At 38.8% G+C, this 13,649-nt stretch overlaps 1 protein-coding gene across 3 annotated transcripts in view; it reads left to right on the top strand.

The window, feature by feature from the left end:
* The window catches only part of GTDC1 (glycosyltransferase like domain containing 1), a 180,178-nt gene that overhangs the window by 54,014 nt on the left and 112,515 nt on the right, over window positions 1-13,649 (top strand). For 2 of the 3 annotated variants that reach the window (XM_027731207.2, XM_027731209.2), the window contains one exon: window positions 4,061-4,271. In XM_027731207.2, coding sequence (XP_027587008.2) covers window positions 4,090-4,271 — 182 coding nt within the window. In that variant the 5' untranslated portion in view covers window positions 4,061-4,089. Of the gene's footprint in view, window positions 1-4,060; window positions 4,272-13,649 lie in introns of those variants that run through there. The other variant, XM_039386325.1, reaches the window with a different exon arrangement.

Here is a 13,649-nt window from a genome sequence, read left to right as displayed (position 1 = left end):
AGTTCTGAGATACTGAACCACGTGTGCTCTGGATACGGTGGTGGAATAAATTTCTCATACGTGTGGGACTGTGACCGTTAAAACAATCATTACTGAAACCCTATACCTTATTTCCTGTAACCAATAGCAGCTCTCTACCTATGGAATATATTAACAATTATTCCTTTGGGTTTGGATTGTTGCTTAGCTATTTTGTTGGACAGATATTTAAACATGATTTGTGATTTATGTTGTCTGACTACGTCAATGAACAGAGCTAATTATGGCTTTCTGGTGCGAGCTGTGCTGATGTTTGAGAAACCACACTTCTGCTTGTAAGACAGAGGGGACGTGTGTTCTTTAATAAATCATGGAAAATGATGAGTTTTGTCTACCTAGGTTGGTTAACAAAAATACTTGAGTTGGTGTTCACCTAGAGTTTAAAAAGAAGCCATGGTTACTGTGGCTAGTCAAACAATTAATTCTTCTGTGCCTTTAAATTTTTATTTATTACCCTGTATAGTACTCAGATTTTCTTTTAAAGGGAAATTGTTAGGTTGAACAGTAGTGGCCCTGTCAGGGATTCCATCACTTGCCATGTTTCTGCAACTGTGGGGTAGAGCTGCAGCAAGTCACAAAAGTCCTGGATGAATGTCACCGTGAGGGGCTGGGATTGAGACAGCACCTAATTACCCACCTACACTTCCTGGTACTTCAATATACCTCTATATTAGTCATGTCATTTTGACACTGTAACCACTTGGAAGAATTTTTTAATTTCAGATAGTTTTTTCTCAGTGTATATCCTGAAGAATGTGCTGCTCTGTGTAGTAAAGCCAGAGTAGGAAATATTCAAAGCAAAGGATCCTGCAGGCCTGCGGATTGAGCTGTTTGAGGAACACCCAGGATTGCTGGCTCCAGAGAGGAAACACTGTAATGAGAAAGGGGAAGCAGTTCTGTTTTTCTAATATTTGTTGTTTTCTTTGAAATGGGGAAAAGAATACCTGGAGTGATTTATATTTAATTGAGGATTGCATTCCATCAGATACGGTGAATGTTCTCAGGCCATTTATCAGCTGTGTCTTTTGGAGACCTCTGAGGAGTCTATGGGACGTATTTACCTTAACTTGGCTGGGTCAAGGGAAATAAAGCAAAAATAATAGCTGTTATTTTTGTATGTGAACAAAACTGGAAGTCATGTGGTGAAATATGAGGTAAACGACTGTGTCCTACCTCCTCTGTGCCCTGTTAAATACAGAAAATTATTAGTTATATGTAATATAATTTCCTTTGTATTATCAGTGTATCTTTTTAAAACAGAAGATTTATTGACTTTCTCATTGCTCCATCTTAGTCAAGCCCTGAAGTCAATGTGACATATACTGTGCTGCCATTATCCTTTAGTTTCATATTTAGGCATTATCTCGTTAAAAACCAAAAAACTCAAAAAAAGAACAAAATATACCATATCCTGCTTTTTATATAGTATTATAACATTTTTTCTAAATTGAGTATTATATATATTGTGAATAATATATACATATAGATCACACAATGCTAGAATCCTACAAGTGCTAGTGAGGATTTTAGTGAGCAGTACCTACATTTTTGAGGAGTAAGTTTTGTAAGAAACCTTTTGAACTTCGGGTCATCTCTGAAAAATGTGTCACTGCTGATTTTCACTGTCACAGGCTGCTGCCGTGGGGTCTGCAAGTGTTATTGTGAAGAATTGCATGGGAAGAGCCATCTAACACCCACTCCTCGACACATCCACGATTTCAGCCCAGTTTCCCAATGTAAACAGCCAAAATGTATGACAGTATTTCTGTAATATTTGCATGATGCAGTTTTACTAATAGATCTAAAGGTAGGTAAATGCAGAATAACTAAATGTCAGGGTCTTTAGGCAGGGAGGAAACCTGAGAACTGAGAAAGTCTCTTACCATCAGCACATACAGTCATTCTCTGTCCCCGTGAGGGATGTACAATGAAAACTGGTGTAGAATAAAACCAGAGAGCACAGTGTCGATTCAGCTAAACCTGGTGATAAAACCAGTTTCAGAACTATGATGAAGAGTGGTTTGATCAGATACTTTATGAACAAAATGCTTTATTACTGGTACTGCTAATGACTTGTAAATTAGCTGCAGCCCCTCCCTGAGTGACTGACTCGATGGCATTTACCAACTTTTCACATACCCCTTTTTTAGGGGCTGAATTTATAAAACACTTCCCTCTAGTCCTTTGAATTAAATTTTCGGTGACATTTGATGACGAGCATAGCATGATTAATTACAAATTGTTCTTTAGGTGAATAGTGCAGATTCTAAACCACAGCTTGTGTTTTTATAGCAGTTATTACCCTGCAGGCTCCAAAAGGGCTTTGGAGGAGAGATTAGGATTTTGGTTACATCATTGTAAATTCAGAGAACGTCAGTGATCTCAAAAGTGTGATTTTTTCAAAATTAGGTCAGTGGAAAAGAGATCAGAATCTGTTTTGCTACCTGAAAAGAAGCAAGCTCCAAAATGGAGTGAAGTCTTTGCTTCCAAAAAGCTTTCTTTTGGTTTTGCAAAGAACATATTTGTTATATAAAATAATTTTTTTGAAATATTATGGGACAGTGAATAATAGAGCAAATTATAACCTGAATCCTGGGTGGATTATGGCTAGAAAGTCTGAGCATGGAATACTTTTTCTCTTGCTGTAATCTGTAATGACCCAAGAGCTCTACATCACCATTTCATCTGGCACTGTGATGGGCCAACAGCTCAAAGCTATCTAAAAAGGTTTCTTACATTTTGTCTCCCAATTCAGTTGATTCAGTGTTTGGATGTTTATTGCTGGCTAGCTGATCTTTTGGTAGCTACAGTGCACTCGTAAGGGTTTTTTTTTTTTCAAGATTTGTTTTCTCCCCTCTGATTATAGAATACATAATATTTTTCACCTGATCTTGGGTTGAACTAACTCACCATTGCGATGATAATGAGGTTTTCAGGAGAGTATGTAGTTCTCTGTTGAATTCTCGCTTCTTGTCACCAGAGGTTTTGGTAAGATAAGGTAAGGTAAGATTAGTCTGAAACTACTAGAAATGACAGGTCAGGAAATGGACGTAAGGTCTTGCAATATACAGCATCAAACATGAATCCTGCATAGACGAGTTTAACAGAGTCCTCCCTTGTTCGGGAATGTTGAGGAGGAAATCATCACAGAGCTGGTCATGGATGGTGAATACCTTTCAGGGTTTTGTTTTCAGCTTTTGTGTGTGAAGGTTTTGCTCGAAGCATCTGAGAAGCAGCTCTCCAATACCCCAGGCCTGTGACTCATGAGGGTGATGAGCAACAGTCACAGGGTTTTCATCTGTCCCCTCGCTTTGGGCAGCGCGTTTTGCATCCTGTTTGTGAGCAGCTCTGTGGCTTCTCATCTGAGAGCTTCCTTAAGCCTCCTCTGCTGTTCTCTTCCACCCATTTTGGAGTACTCCCAAAAAATATCCTTCTTTATTTCCTACTGTTGTTGTTGGGTAGTGATCCCAGTGATGCAGGAGAGTCCTGGGGGATGCTCCAACTGTATCTTGCCAGGCTGCTCTCTGGCTTTAAGTTCCTTACCTAAATCACTGTTACTAGCAAGTAAGAAGTGTGTTTGAATCGTTTTTTCATTTGATCTGCCACCTGGAAAAGGGGTGGAAAATGATGAAAAAATGAATAAACTGCTCCGGAACCTATGGAAGAATCGTATGTGTTTGGGAGTGAGTGTGTAAAGCAAAGCTGCTTTTAAATATGTGATTGAAAACAAAACAATAAATTCAAAATACAGTGTTTTCCTAAGTCCTGCACGCTAAGATTCATTTAAAAATTACAAGTGGTATCTTCTAATGGTTGAAACAAGTAGGTGTGATAATATTGTCCTCGTAATTGCTAAGTAGCCTTTTCTGAAGTAAACTTATTAATGTAATATGAAGATTTTTTTTATGGAAAATCAAGAGGCCTTGCAATATATTTCTGCTTTTTCCAACATAATTTTCTTAAATAATAAAAAAAAAAGCTCTATTTCTAAAGAAAACTACTTCTCTATTTTCATTTTCAGAATCCAAACAGTTCTGAAGCACTTGGAAAATGAGTGTTCTTCTCATTGAACCCTTCTATGGTGGTTCCCACAAACAGCTGATGGATCTTCTTCAGGAAGAGCTACAGGAAGACTGTGTCCTCTGCACACTCCCAGCCAAGAAGTGGCATTGGAAAGCACGGACTTCTGCTCTTTATTTCATGCAAACAGTGCCAACAAGTTCTAATTACAGGTAACCCAGGGACTGAGGAATTTCTAAGCTCAAATTACAGAGAAACCTTCAGCCAGGTCTCTCGAGTTGAATCACTGTGTGCATGCAAGGGTGTATGTGGAAGCAATTGGAGACTTGCAGTGGACAACACAGGTTTTTCTTCTTGGGGTATAACTGGGAAATTACTGCTATGTTTTGTTTAGAATTTCTTAGACTGTTTTGTCTTGCATTGCCAGTCCTTGGGAGTCTCTGAGTATCTGGAAACATGATGTCTATACATGTAGATGTATCTCTTATTTGAAGTGTATCCAGTGAGTTCAGTCATATTGAAAGGTTTGAACTGTGCTTCCCGGATCAGGTTGAAAGGTGGCACAGATGTGAAGGCTCCAAGCTTCCCCACGTGCCCTCTGATGTATCTGTTAGCAAGTCTGATTTATCAGTGTCCTGCTCAGGCTGACCTGGAGGATTAAGGGAGCAGTTTTATCTTAATGATAGTCTGGTTCCATAACGTGCCAGCAACTGTGGGTGTCAATTATGCATTTATGTAAGTGGCAAATTTCCATCAGGTAGAACCTGGACTGATAAAAGCAGACTATTTAGGTCAACAAGATAGCTATCATGCAGTGAGAATCAGTCACTCCAGAGCCAAGGTGTCTCTAAACCCAGCAGTTTTGCTTGGCCTGCCTGATCAGTTGAGATGCGGTGAGATGATTGTCTGGAGCAGTGAGATACTGCCCTGCTCAGAACACGCAGCTGAGCATCATGGGGGGACTTTACACCTTCATGGAGAGACACTGTTCATGCACAGGGTTATTTTAGCACAAGCGACTGCTTTTCAGCAGCAGGATGAGCTGCAGCAGGACTCTGAGCACACCTGGATGATGTGCTAACTAGTTACAGTTCAAAACTGGGTCTGGTGTTGCTTCCTGAGGAAGGAATATAATTTTTCAAGAGTAGATTTCTGCTATAGGAGGCTGCATTTGAACAGTGTTACTCAACATAGTGTCTAATCCATTTTGGAACACTTACTATATAAATGTACACCTTTCCTGTGCCTGCTTTTGGCTCCCATTTAAAATAATCTCCCATCCTGAGCCAAACGTTATAATTAATTTTCCCTGATTTGTCTTGTGCGAGGCTTTTAGTGTTGGTTTCCTCTTGCTTTCTTTTTGCAACAGTTTTGTTTTGGAGGAGTGTACATGACAAACTGTTATGTAAATTTGTCTTGTATCGCAACCACATCCTCCAACGCATCGCAATGTTATCTGTGTTCCTTCAAGGTCAGCAGCCCAAGCTGTCCAGCAGTAACTGTATTAAACTAATCAGACATCACTCATAGACATACACTTCATTAGTTTAACTTACAGTTACATTGACCTAAGATAACTTAACTCCAATTTGTCAAGTAACCCACATCTCGGGGGAAGGGGGGGGGAACGCTGACAAAAAAAAAAAGAAGGCAGAATCCCACAAAAAAACCAACAACCCAACAAAAAAACCTCAACCCAGCAGCCTGAAAACTCACTTGAAGTTAATAAACTTGCAATCTGTCATAGACTTATGTGCAAATATAACCCTTACTGACAGCAAATAAATCTGATCTAACCAATGGAGCATCTTAAAGAGAGGAAAGCTTTTGCTTTGCTGGTGCTGTTTGGGTTGGAGCAGAGAGGATCAAACAGTCAAAGTTGACAAAGATGGAGTGTTTAAAAAAGTTTGTACCTTGTCCTCGCAGGCAGCATAAAATTCTAGGATCAAGGGCTGATGTGGCTGGTGAGAGGAAAACTGATTAGAGGTACCTTCTACTTTACTTGCACATTTTTAATGTTTGGTTCGTAATTTAATGTTTCAATTATTTTATTAAACTGAAAGTGTAAGTGCATCAGACTGCAACCTACTAAGGCTGACTACTCTCTCCTATTAGAAAAAACATTGGTTAAAATTAATATTGGTTCTTTTATTTCTACCTTGCTAGTAACCACCAAAGATCTGCTTCCTAGGTAGTAGTTTTTAAAGACAAAATTCCATTGCAAACTGGGAGGACTGTGTGTTTGGAATTGCATGTTTAAATATTTCAACCTTCTTGTGAGATCGTAGGAAATACCAAATTTGCGTTATTTATAATATCGACATTATTTACAGGAAAAAAATACTTTCTTTTACAAGTGCTTTTCATAAATGTGCTGTCTCATAAATACCTTTTTTCTGTTTGTATGTTTAATAATACAGAAAGGTTTCAGATATCCCAAGTGCAAATGCTTTTGGTAATGGAGCTGTGTTACTAAATTTTTATGTTCAAACTGTACTTTATTTCAAGATGCTGATGTGTCTGAGAAATAATACTGGTGCTGGTAAGTCTGATATTAGATACATTTGTAGAGAAGTAGTGTGGATATGTTTTAAAAGACTTAGACTTTTATCCATACATCTGATTATGGGAAGGAAGTGTGTTTGTTAGCTTACAAGTGACACTTGGTGAGTTAAGGAATAGCCTGAAAAAGTGCTTTTGAAGCAAAATATTCAGTGCAGAGTCATAGATGTTAAATTCAAATACTCTTAAGTGACCAGAGAGTTGATGTGATGGACTTGTTAATAGTTTTATCAGAGAACAGATGTGTCCTCCCTTGACCAAGAATTAAAGCAGGGTTGGTAAGGAGCAGGGCATTTAATGTTACTTTTGTGAGCTGTGCGGGTGATATCTTGGTGTGTGATAACATTATGTTCCCGGGAAGGAGGAGACCTACCCAGAATTGTAACAGGGAGAAAGAATCCTCACCCTCCACAGGGAACACCTGTAGTAGCTGTTACAGAAGGTATCGGACACTTAGTATTTGATCTGCAGCACTGCATGGATTTATAGTAATTCCCTGATGCAAAGTCCAGGCCGTGTTTATCTAGAAAAGTGTTGCTTTTCTGTTTTCATGGCTTTGTTGAGCAGTGTGTTGTTAAACCAGCTCACGTCTTCATTCATCTCCTGAAAGGAGGACAAGAGCTTCCCTGATGAATGGGAAGCTCAGGCACACACAGTCCTTCCAGCGTTGAAGGCTAGAAGGAGAACTTAAAGGTGGATCACTTGGCTAGTGAACTTGAAGGGGTCTAACAGATTGATGTACAGCAGCCACAGCAGAGAGCATTTCTGGGAGCTCTCTTAATTGCTAGAGTCCCACAAGATTTTTCCTTAATTGGAAATAAGGTGCTTGTTTAGATGTTGTGTTGCTACAAGGAGTTTCACCCTTGTGATGGCAATTTCCAAAATCTCAGCATTTGAAATGTACCAAAAAAGGGCAAAATTTCTGTCTGCTTCCTCTAGACAACCTTTTCAGCAATCTTAAGAGTTTTGATAGCAGTTGATGGGATTTTATCATCTCCATTCCATGAATTCGGAAGGTCCAGCAGAGAGCCGTGACCTCTTCAGGCTCCTGGCACTCTGCAGAGTTGCTGTGGTGTCTGCTTTGTCTCCCAACTTCCTTCAGACAGCTTAAACTCTTTGATAAATGGAGATGTCTGATCCTTAGCCTAAAGTTGTTTTCCGTAGCACATAGTGATTATTCTGTAATTCTAGAAAGCACGTAAGAAAAAGAATTTTTTTTAGCCTTTTTGTTCTTCCTAACTCAAGGAAAGTTCTCAAATTTGAAAATACCATTGCACAATTTAATGAAAAAAAATCACTCTTCTTTTTCCTGTAATTCTTTTCTTTATTACCATGAACAATCTATTAAATTTCAAACAGTAAAAACACTTGATATGACACAGTAGAGCAAAGCAGTTTATATTTCAAGGGGTATCCTCTACAGAAAGTAATTCAAACCCCAAAAAGTTAGGACTGTAAGACTTAGATCTGCAAAACAGAGAGACTAAATTCAGTGTAGCTTCCAGTTTGTTGTAATAGCACTGCTAGATTATTTTAAATATATATGTATAAATATTATGTATAACATTCAGTATTGCCCCCCAGGTAGCTGTTCATATGAATAAAGATTTTATTTGTAACAGATTCTAGCCTTGAAATACCCCAAGGGTAAATGTTAGCATATATATACCCCTTGATATTTGACAACTATATTTTAAAGACAAACTCTGCGCTTTTTACATTTTACAAAACAGAAAACAAATCATTGTTTTCAATTAATAGAGCTCTGAAAAAAACCCAACCTGGGGGTGTGGTGTTCAGCAATGAGGAGTATGTTCCAAGAGTATATATTGTAGATATGGTTGGTTTTTCTTTTTTTTAATATTCTGTTAAGACTACTAGATTAGGATTGTTTCAGATCTGATGCTTTTGTTCTATTCTGTAAGGAGAAAATACATAATTATAGAATGAATTCTCTATTTACTGATGGGCTGGTGTCACCTAAATATCTTCTTAAAAACACCGATCCTTTAAATTTTTATTCCAGTAAGTAGTTCAGTCCCACTGAAAACATAACGCTGCCTGGATGTGCGAGCACTTGCAAACTTGAGGATTTACTGTTTTGTAGATATTTAATTTTCAGAAACATTCCTGTAAGTATTTTGTCCTGGGGAAGGTGTTTGAGGATGTGACTTGAAGCGAGGCAGGGCAAATTTCAGCCATTTCATTAAATCTGAATACATAGATGCCCATTCGTGGTGGAAACATTTCTGCCGTTTTACACCTTTCTGCCAAATACTGGAAGTGTTTATATAATCTTCATAGGAACTGGGATAATTTTTCCTGCATTAGGGGCCTTCCTAGAATTTTGCCTCAGTAATGCTCAGATAAGGAATAAATAAATTATATGTGTGAGTAGTACATTAGCTAAATAAAAGATAACCATGTACCTACAAATTAACAAAAAGTTTATCTAATAGTTTGGATTTTTTGGGCATATTTTATGGTGCTTGCTTCTGTATATAGGTCAATTAAACATAAATCTCATTTATGGCATTGGCTAAGAGTGTGTGTTTTGGTGTTACGCTCAACTTTGTTGCATTTGAAGATGGGATAGGGCTCATCTTTTTGGAATTACTGAATAATTTTCTGCCCAGAAATTGTCTTGGTTTCACCCCGTTTCTGTGTTACTGTGAAGTAAAAAAGCATTTGGGTGTTTTAAGTGCAGTTTTATGTGAGATGCAGTGGAACGTGCTCCTAGAGAGGAAGGGAACGTGCTCCTAGAGATCCCTTGTACTTTGATTAGCTGACATAAAGGCATGAATATCTAAGGTGACTAAATGTAATATCAAATATCCCATAAGGACAGGGTTCAGGTCTCCTAGAAACATAGAATCAGAGACTGGTTTGGGTTGGGTTGGTTTGGTTTGGGTTGGAGGGGACCTTAAAGTTCCAACCTTAAGGTGACCATCTTGTTCCAACCCCCCTGTCGTGGTCAGGGACACCTTCCACTTGACCAGGTTGCTCCAAGTCCCATCCAACCTGGCCTTGAACACTTCTTTGATTAAAAATACCATGTGGGTGTAACTCACTCTTTTTTTTTTAGTCTCACTGTTGGGGACAAATAAGAACTTTCTCATCTTGCTGTCGAGGTGCCCAAAGGAGGGTACAGGAGACGCTGCTTCACTCTGAGCTCTTCTTTTATGCTCCCCCTCTCAATAAAGGGTCATTACTTCTTTAATTTCATTAGTGCTAAACTTGCTTGCTTTTTTTTTTTTTTCTCCCCTAAGCAGACCCGTGGAGTTCACCCAGGTTAGTTCACACGGGCTGGTGCAAACGCACACACGTTTGTCCTGCCCACGCTCCGGAGGAGCTGGCTGGGAGCTATCTCCGCTCCGGGGGCCAGATGGCCATCCTAGCACCATGTTGAGCCTAAACCAATAAACCCCACCAAGATACGAGACACAGGCACCATGTACTGAGCTAAAACAACTTTGTGACTTCTGACCAGAGCTGGCTGGTGTCCAGCCAGCTTCGAGTGTAAGCCGAGAGAATATACGTCCATATGGAACGGCACGGAGCTCCACCGCTCAGCACAGATGATGCTCTCCACTGCTGTAGCCCCGGATAATAGAGGGTGTCCCAGCCTGGATAACGGGTGTGAAATTCTCTCTGGTGAGGGAGAACTTGGAGGCCATCTGACGCTGGGAAAACGTAACGTGGGAATGTATGCGTAAAACTGGGTTTTGTTTGATTTGGGTTAATGTCGCCCAAAACCTGTTCTGGAAGCTTCCTCTGAAAATGTTAACGTTCAGAGAGAACTTGTGAAGAAGAGCATATTGTCAGATGGATTTGAGAATGATTTTTATCAGAACGGTGATATATAAACCAAGGTGGTGTTAAAAGTTGACCAAAAAAATGGTTTAAATGGTTTAAAATCTACAACTGATTTATTTTTTTTAATTGAGAATTGTAATTGAAAAGTGTAAATAAAAGTAAATTATTAAATCATTGATAAAAAAATAATTTGGTAAAAAAACCCTAATGTAGTAAAAAATGAAGTAATCCAGTAAAAAAAATTAAGGAAGGTCCAAGGGCAAAATCATTTCCTATTGAGGATAACAGCACTGCTGTGGTTTCTCTGCTCACAAGCAGCCTGTTAAAATTTCCTTTTCAGTGTGATGGAGAGAAGCTGCTTGAAAGTTTTTGTGAAACTGGTGAAGGAGGTGGGATCTCCTTCTTGGGGCAGATGAATTCCCTTGCTCTGCGGTGCTGAGGGGCCAGAGACAATGTTCTGGTGCTCAAAGATTTAAGTACAAATGTTTTTATTCTTAGCTCTGGCTGCCTTAAAAGTTTGGAGGGGGGTATCCAATAAGAACAACAAAAAGAATCCTTGAAGTAACAGGACAAAAAAAAAATTCCCAAGTAAACTACCTGAAATTTATTCAGGCAGACAGCAACGTGATCTTAAACATTCACTTTGCATTAATCAACTTTGCCTCAGATAAAATGCTGGCAGATGGTAGCTATTCATTTTAAAAGTGACACGTTTTCTTTACGTTTTTGTGTGGAAACCCCCACATGCACTCTTCCCTCCAAAAACTTTACTTGGTTAATTTGTCCAACATGCTTTTTCTTTTTTTTTTTTTTTTTTTTTTTTTTTCTTTTTCCCCTAAATACACTCCCATTATTAGGCAATTTCACAATTTGGATAGTTAAAAGAGGCTTTAGATGAGTTTAAATGCAGGCTCCCTCCTTTGAAGTCTGGGGAAGAATATATAGGAGCTCAAATTTGGCAGAAATAAGATGGGAGTGATGAAGACGATGCGGGGAGAGGTGCAGGGCCAGGAAGGACCCTGGTTGGGACTGCTGGGTGATCTATCCAAAGTGCTAATGTGAAATGGCAGTTGTCTGTTTGATGTGTAAAAGATTTGCTGAAATTCCAGCAAAATATTCTGATGAAACAAGGAAAGAACAGTCTGGGTTTTCAAACCCTAGCATGTGTTTTCCTTTATGTTCTCAAACGCCGGGTGAAATCCTTATTTTTCTTTCTAAAATGAATTTTATGAATCACCTGGAGAATTGATATTTACATTGCTGGCAGTAAAATGTAATGAAATTGTGCATTATGATTCAGTATTTCTGCACTTAGGATTTTAATGAGGATTTTATCTGTCCTTTTAAATGGTTGCTGTGTATATATTTTATTTCTAGATTAGTTATGGATTACATTTCTATTTCCAAATAACAAACATATATGCTACTATATTATAAAGAATATGATACTTTCCACAATTCATTGTCATTCCAGCCCATAACACTAATTTGATCTTCCAAAGGGAAAGTAAAAAAAGCTTTGGTTTGCATCTAATAAAGGGAAAAATATTGATTTTTTTTTTTTTTACTGCTTTTCTGCTTTTACTCCTAATCTTAATTTTTTTTTCCAGCTAAGAAGTAAATAGTACAAATTTTGTCAGATACTTGGTTTGCACATGGTTTGGATTTATAGCTCTGTATTCCAGTGTCATAAATAACTAGTTTTCTTAATGAGTACTCACAGCTTGGCTGGGTTTTGTGAATTGATGCGTAATGACAAGGAATTTTATGTTTTTTTAGCAAAACAGTTTTGGGAGAAGACCTACCTTAACACACACACACACATACACACACACACATATATATATATATAAATAATTTTTTTTTTTTGGTCAAGAATTAACCTGACCCAAACACATTAAAGTTTGAAAGTCCTTGTTCAGGTAGTTGTTCCATCTCAGTTTCCAATCTACAACAGACCAGGTATTCAGTTACCTTTACTTACCTATTTCAGCCCATGTGCCTGTACCTGAGAGCCAGGTTGGAGGGGGCTTGGAGCAACCTGGTCTAGTGGAAGGTGCCCATGGCAGGGGGTTTGGAATTAGATGATCTTTAAGGTCCCTTCCAGCCCAAGCCATTCTGGGATTCTGTTTCCACATCTGCTTTTTTATGTCAGCTATGGACAGTTGACATCTGTAGATGTGTCCATGAGTATCAGTGTGGATTTCGAAGGTGCTTTGCCAGGTCCATGTTCACTCTAAAAAATGTGCCCAAAGGTGTTTTCTGTTTTTATCTTCTTGATTCCTGTGGGATTACAAATGTGTACAGATTTATAATGTGCATGTGACTGAAGCAACACGTCTTGATAGGGCTGTGGATAGACGGTGGAGGGAAATGATGCTCCTGGGCCTAATTCCACACAGCACATTATTTTGGTGGTTTTTACTTCAGACAAGGTGTAGTCTGGTTTTTTAAGGACTGAACGTCCCTAAGGCAAGGTTGGAGTCCATTAAACGCTCTCCAGGAGCATCATGTCCTGGTGTAGTTTCATCCAAAGGACCCAGTTCATAATCTTGGAGACCACTCTGGTGTGAGGTGAGTCCTGCTGGGTGAGGATGGCTGTGAGATGGATGGTTGCCTCATGCTATTCTGTATCAAACAGAAATGCTAATCTAAGCTGACCCATAAAACACTTAATTCTGTGGGTTATGACATAGTTTCTCCCCTAAACATGCAGCACATACCTAGGCAGGAGTTTGATTACAATCTCTATGCCAAATCACGGTGCAGTGGGATATGTTGAATTTAGGATGGACTTCTTACTCCCCCAAACCACAGTTTGATCCATTTATTTCCTCCTCCTCTTCCCTTTTATACTACTCAGCCTGAGTATCTTTGGATGATACCTGTAATTGGTAGGCTTTGAATCGTTGTGACGATGAGTTTAACTTCCCTTCAAAAAAATGTGAATACATAAATCGTGTCTAATAATTTGAATATCTTTGAATACAAAGCAACTAAAAGGAGGAGTTTTTTGTTCATCATTCTGTAATGAAGATTTCTGCAATCTCCTTATTCCCTTGGACAGTATTTTTCCTCTCTTGCCTTTGTCCTTTGTCCCTGTCTTTTCCTCCCTTCCTCCTGCACATCTCCTCTGATGGTCCAGTGGACACAGTCATTTTAAAGAATGCTTTCCATTTCAGAGCACTTACTGGGTTTATTGTTTATGTTTT

The sequence above is a fragment of the Pipra filicauda genome, unplaced genomic scaffold (assembly GCF_003945595.2).
Source record: "Pipra filicauda isolate LSUMZ 115617 unplaced genomic scaffold, ASM394559v2 scaffold47_size6085603_pilon, whole genome shotgun sequence".
Lineage (NCBI taxonomy): Eukaryota > Metazoa > Chordata > Aves > Passeriformes > Pipridae > Pipra > Pipra filicauda.
The sequence above is the reverse complement of the archived record's forward strand: the minus strand, read 5'-3'. Positions and strand labels throughout refer to the sequence as shown.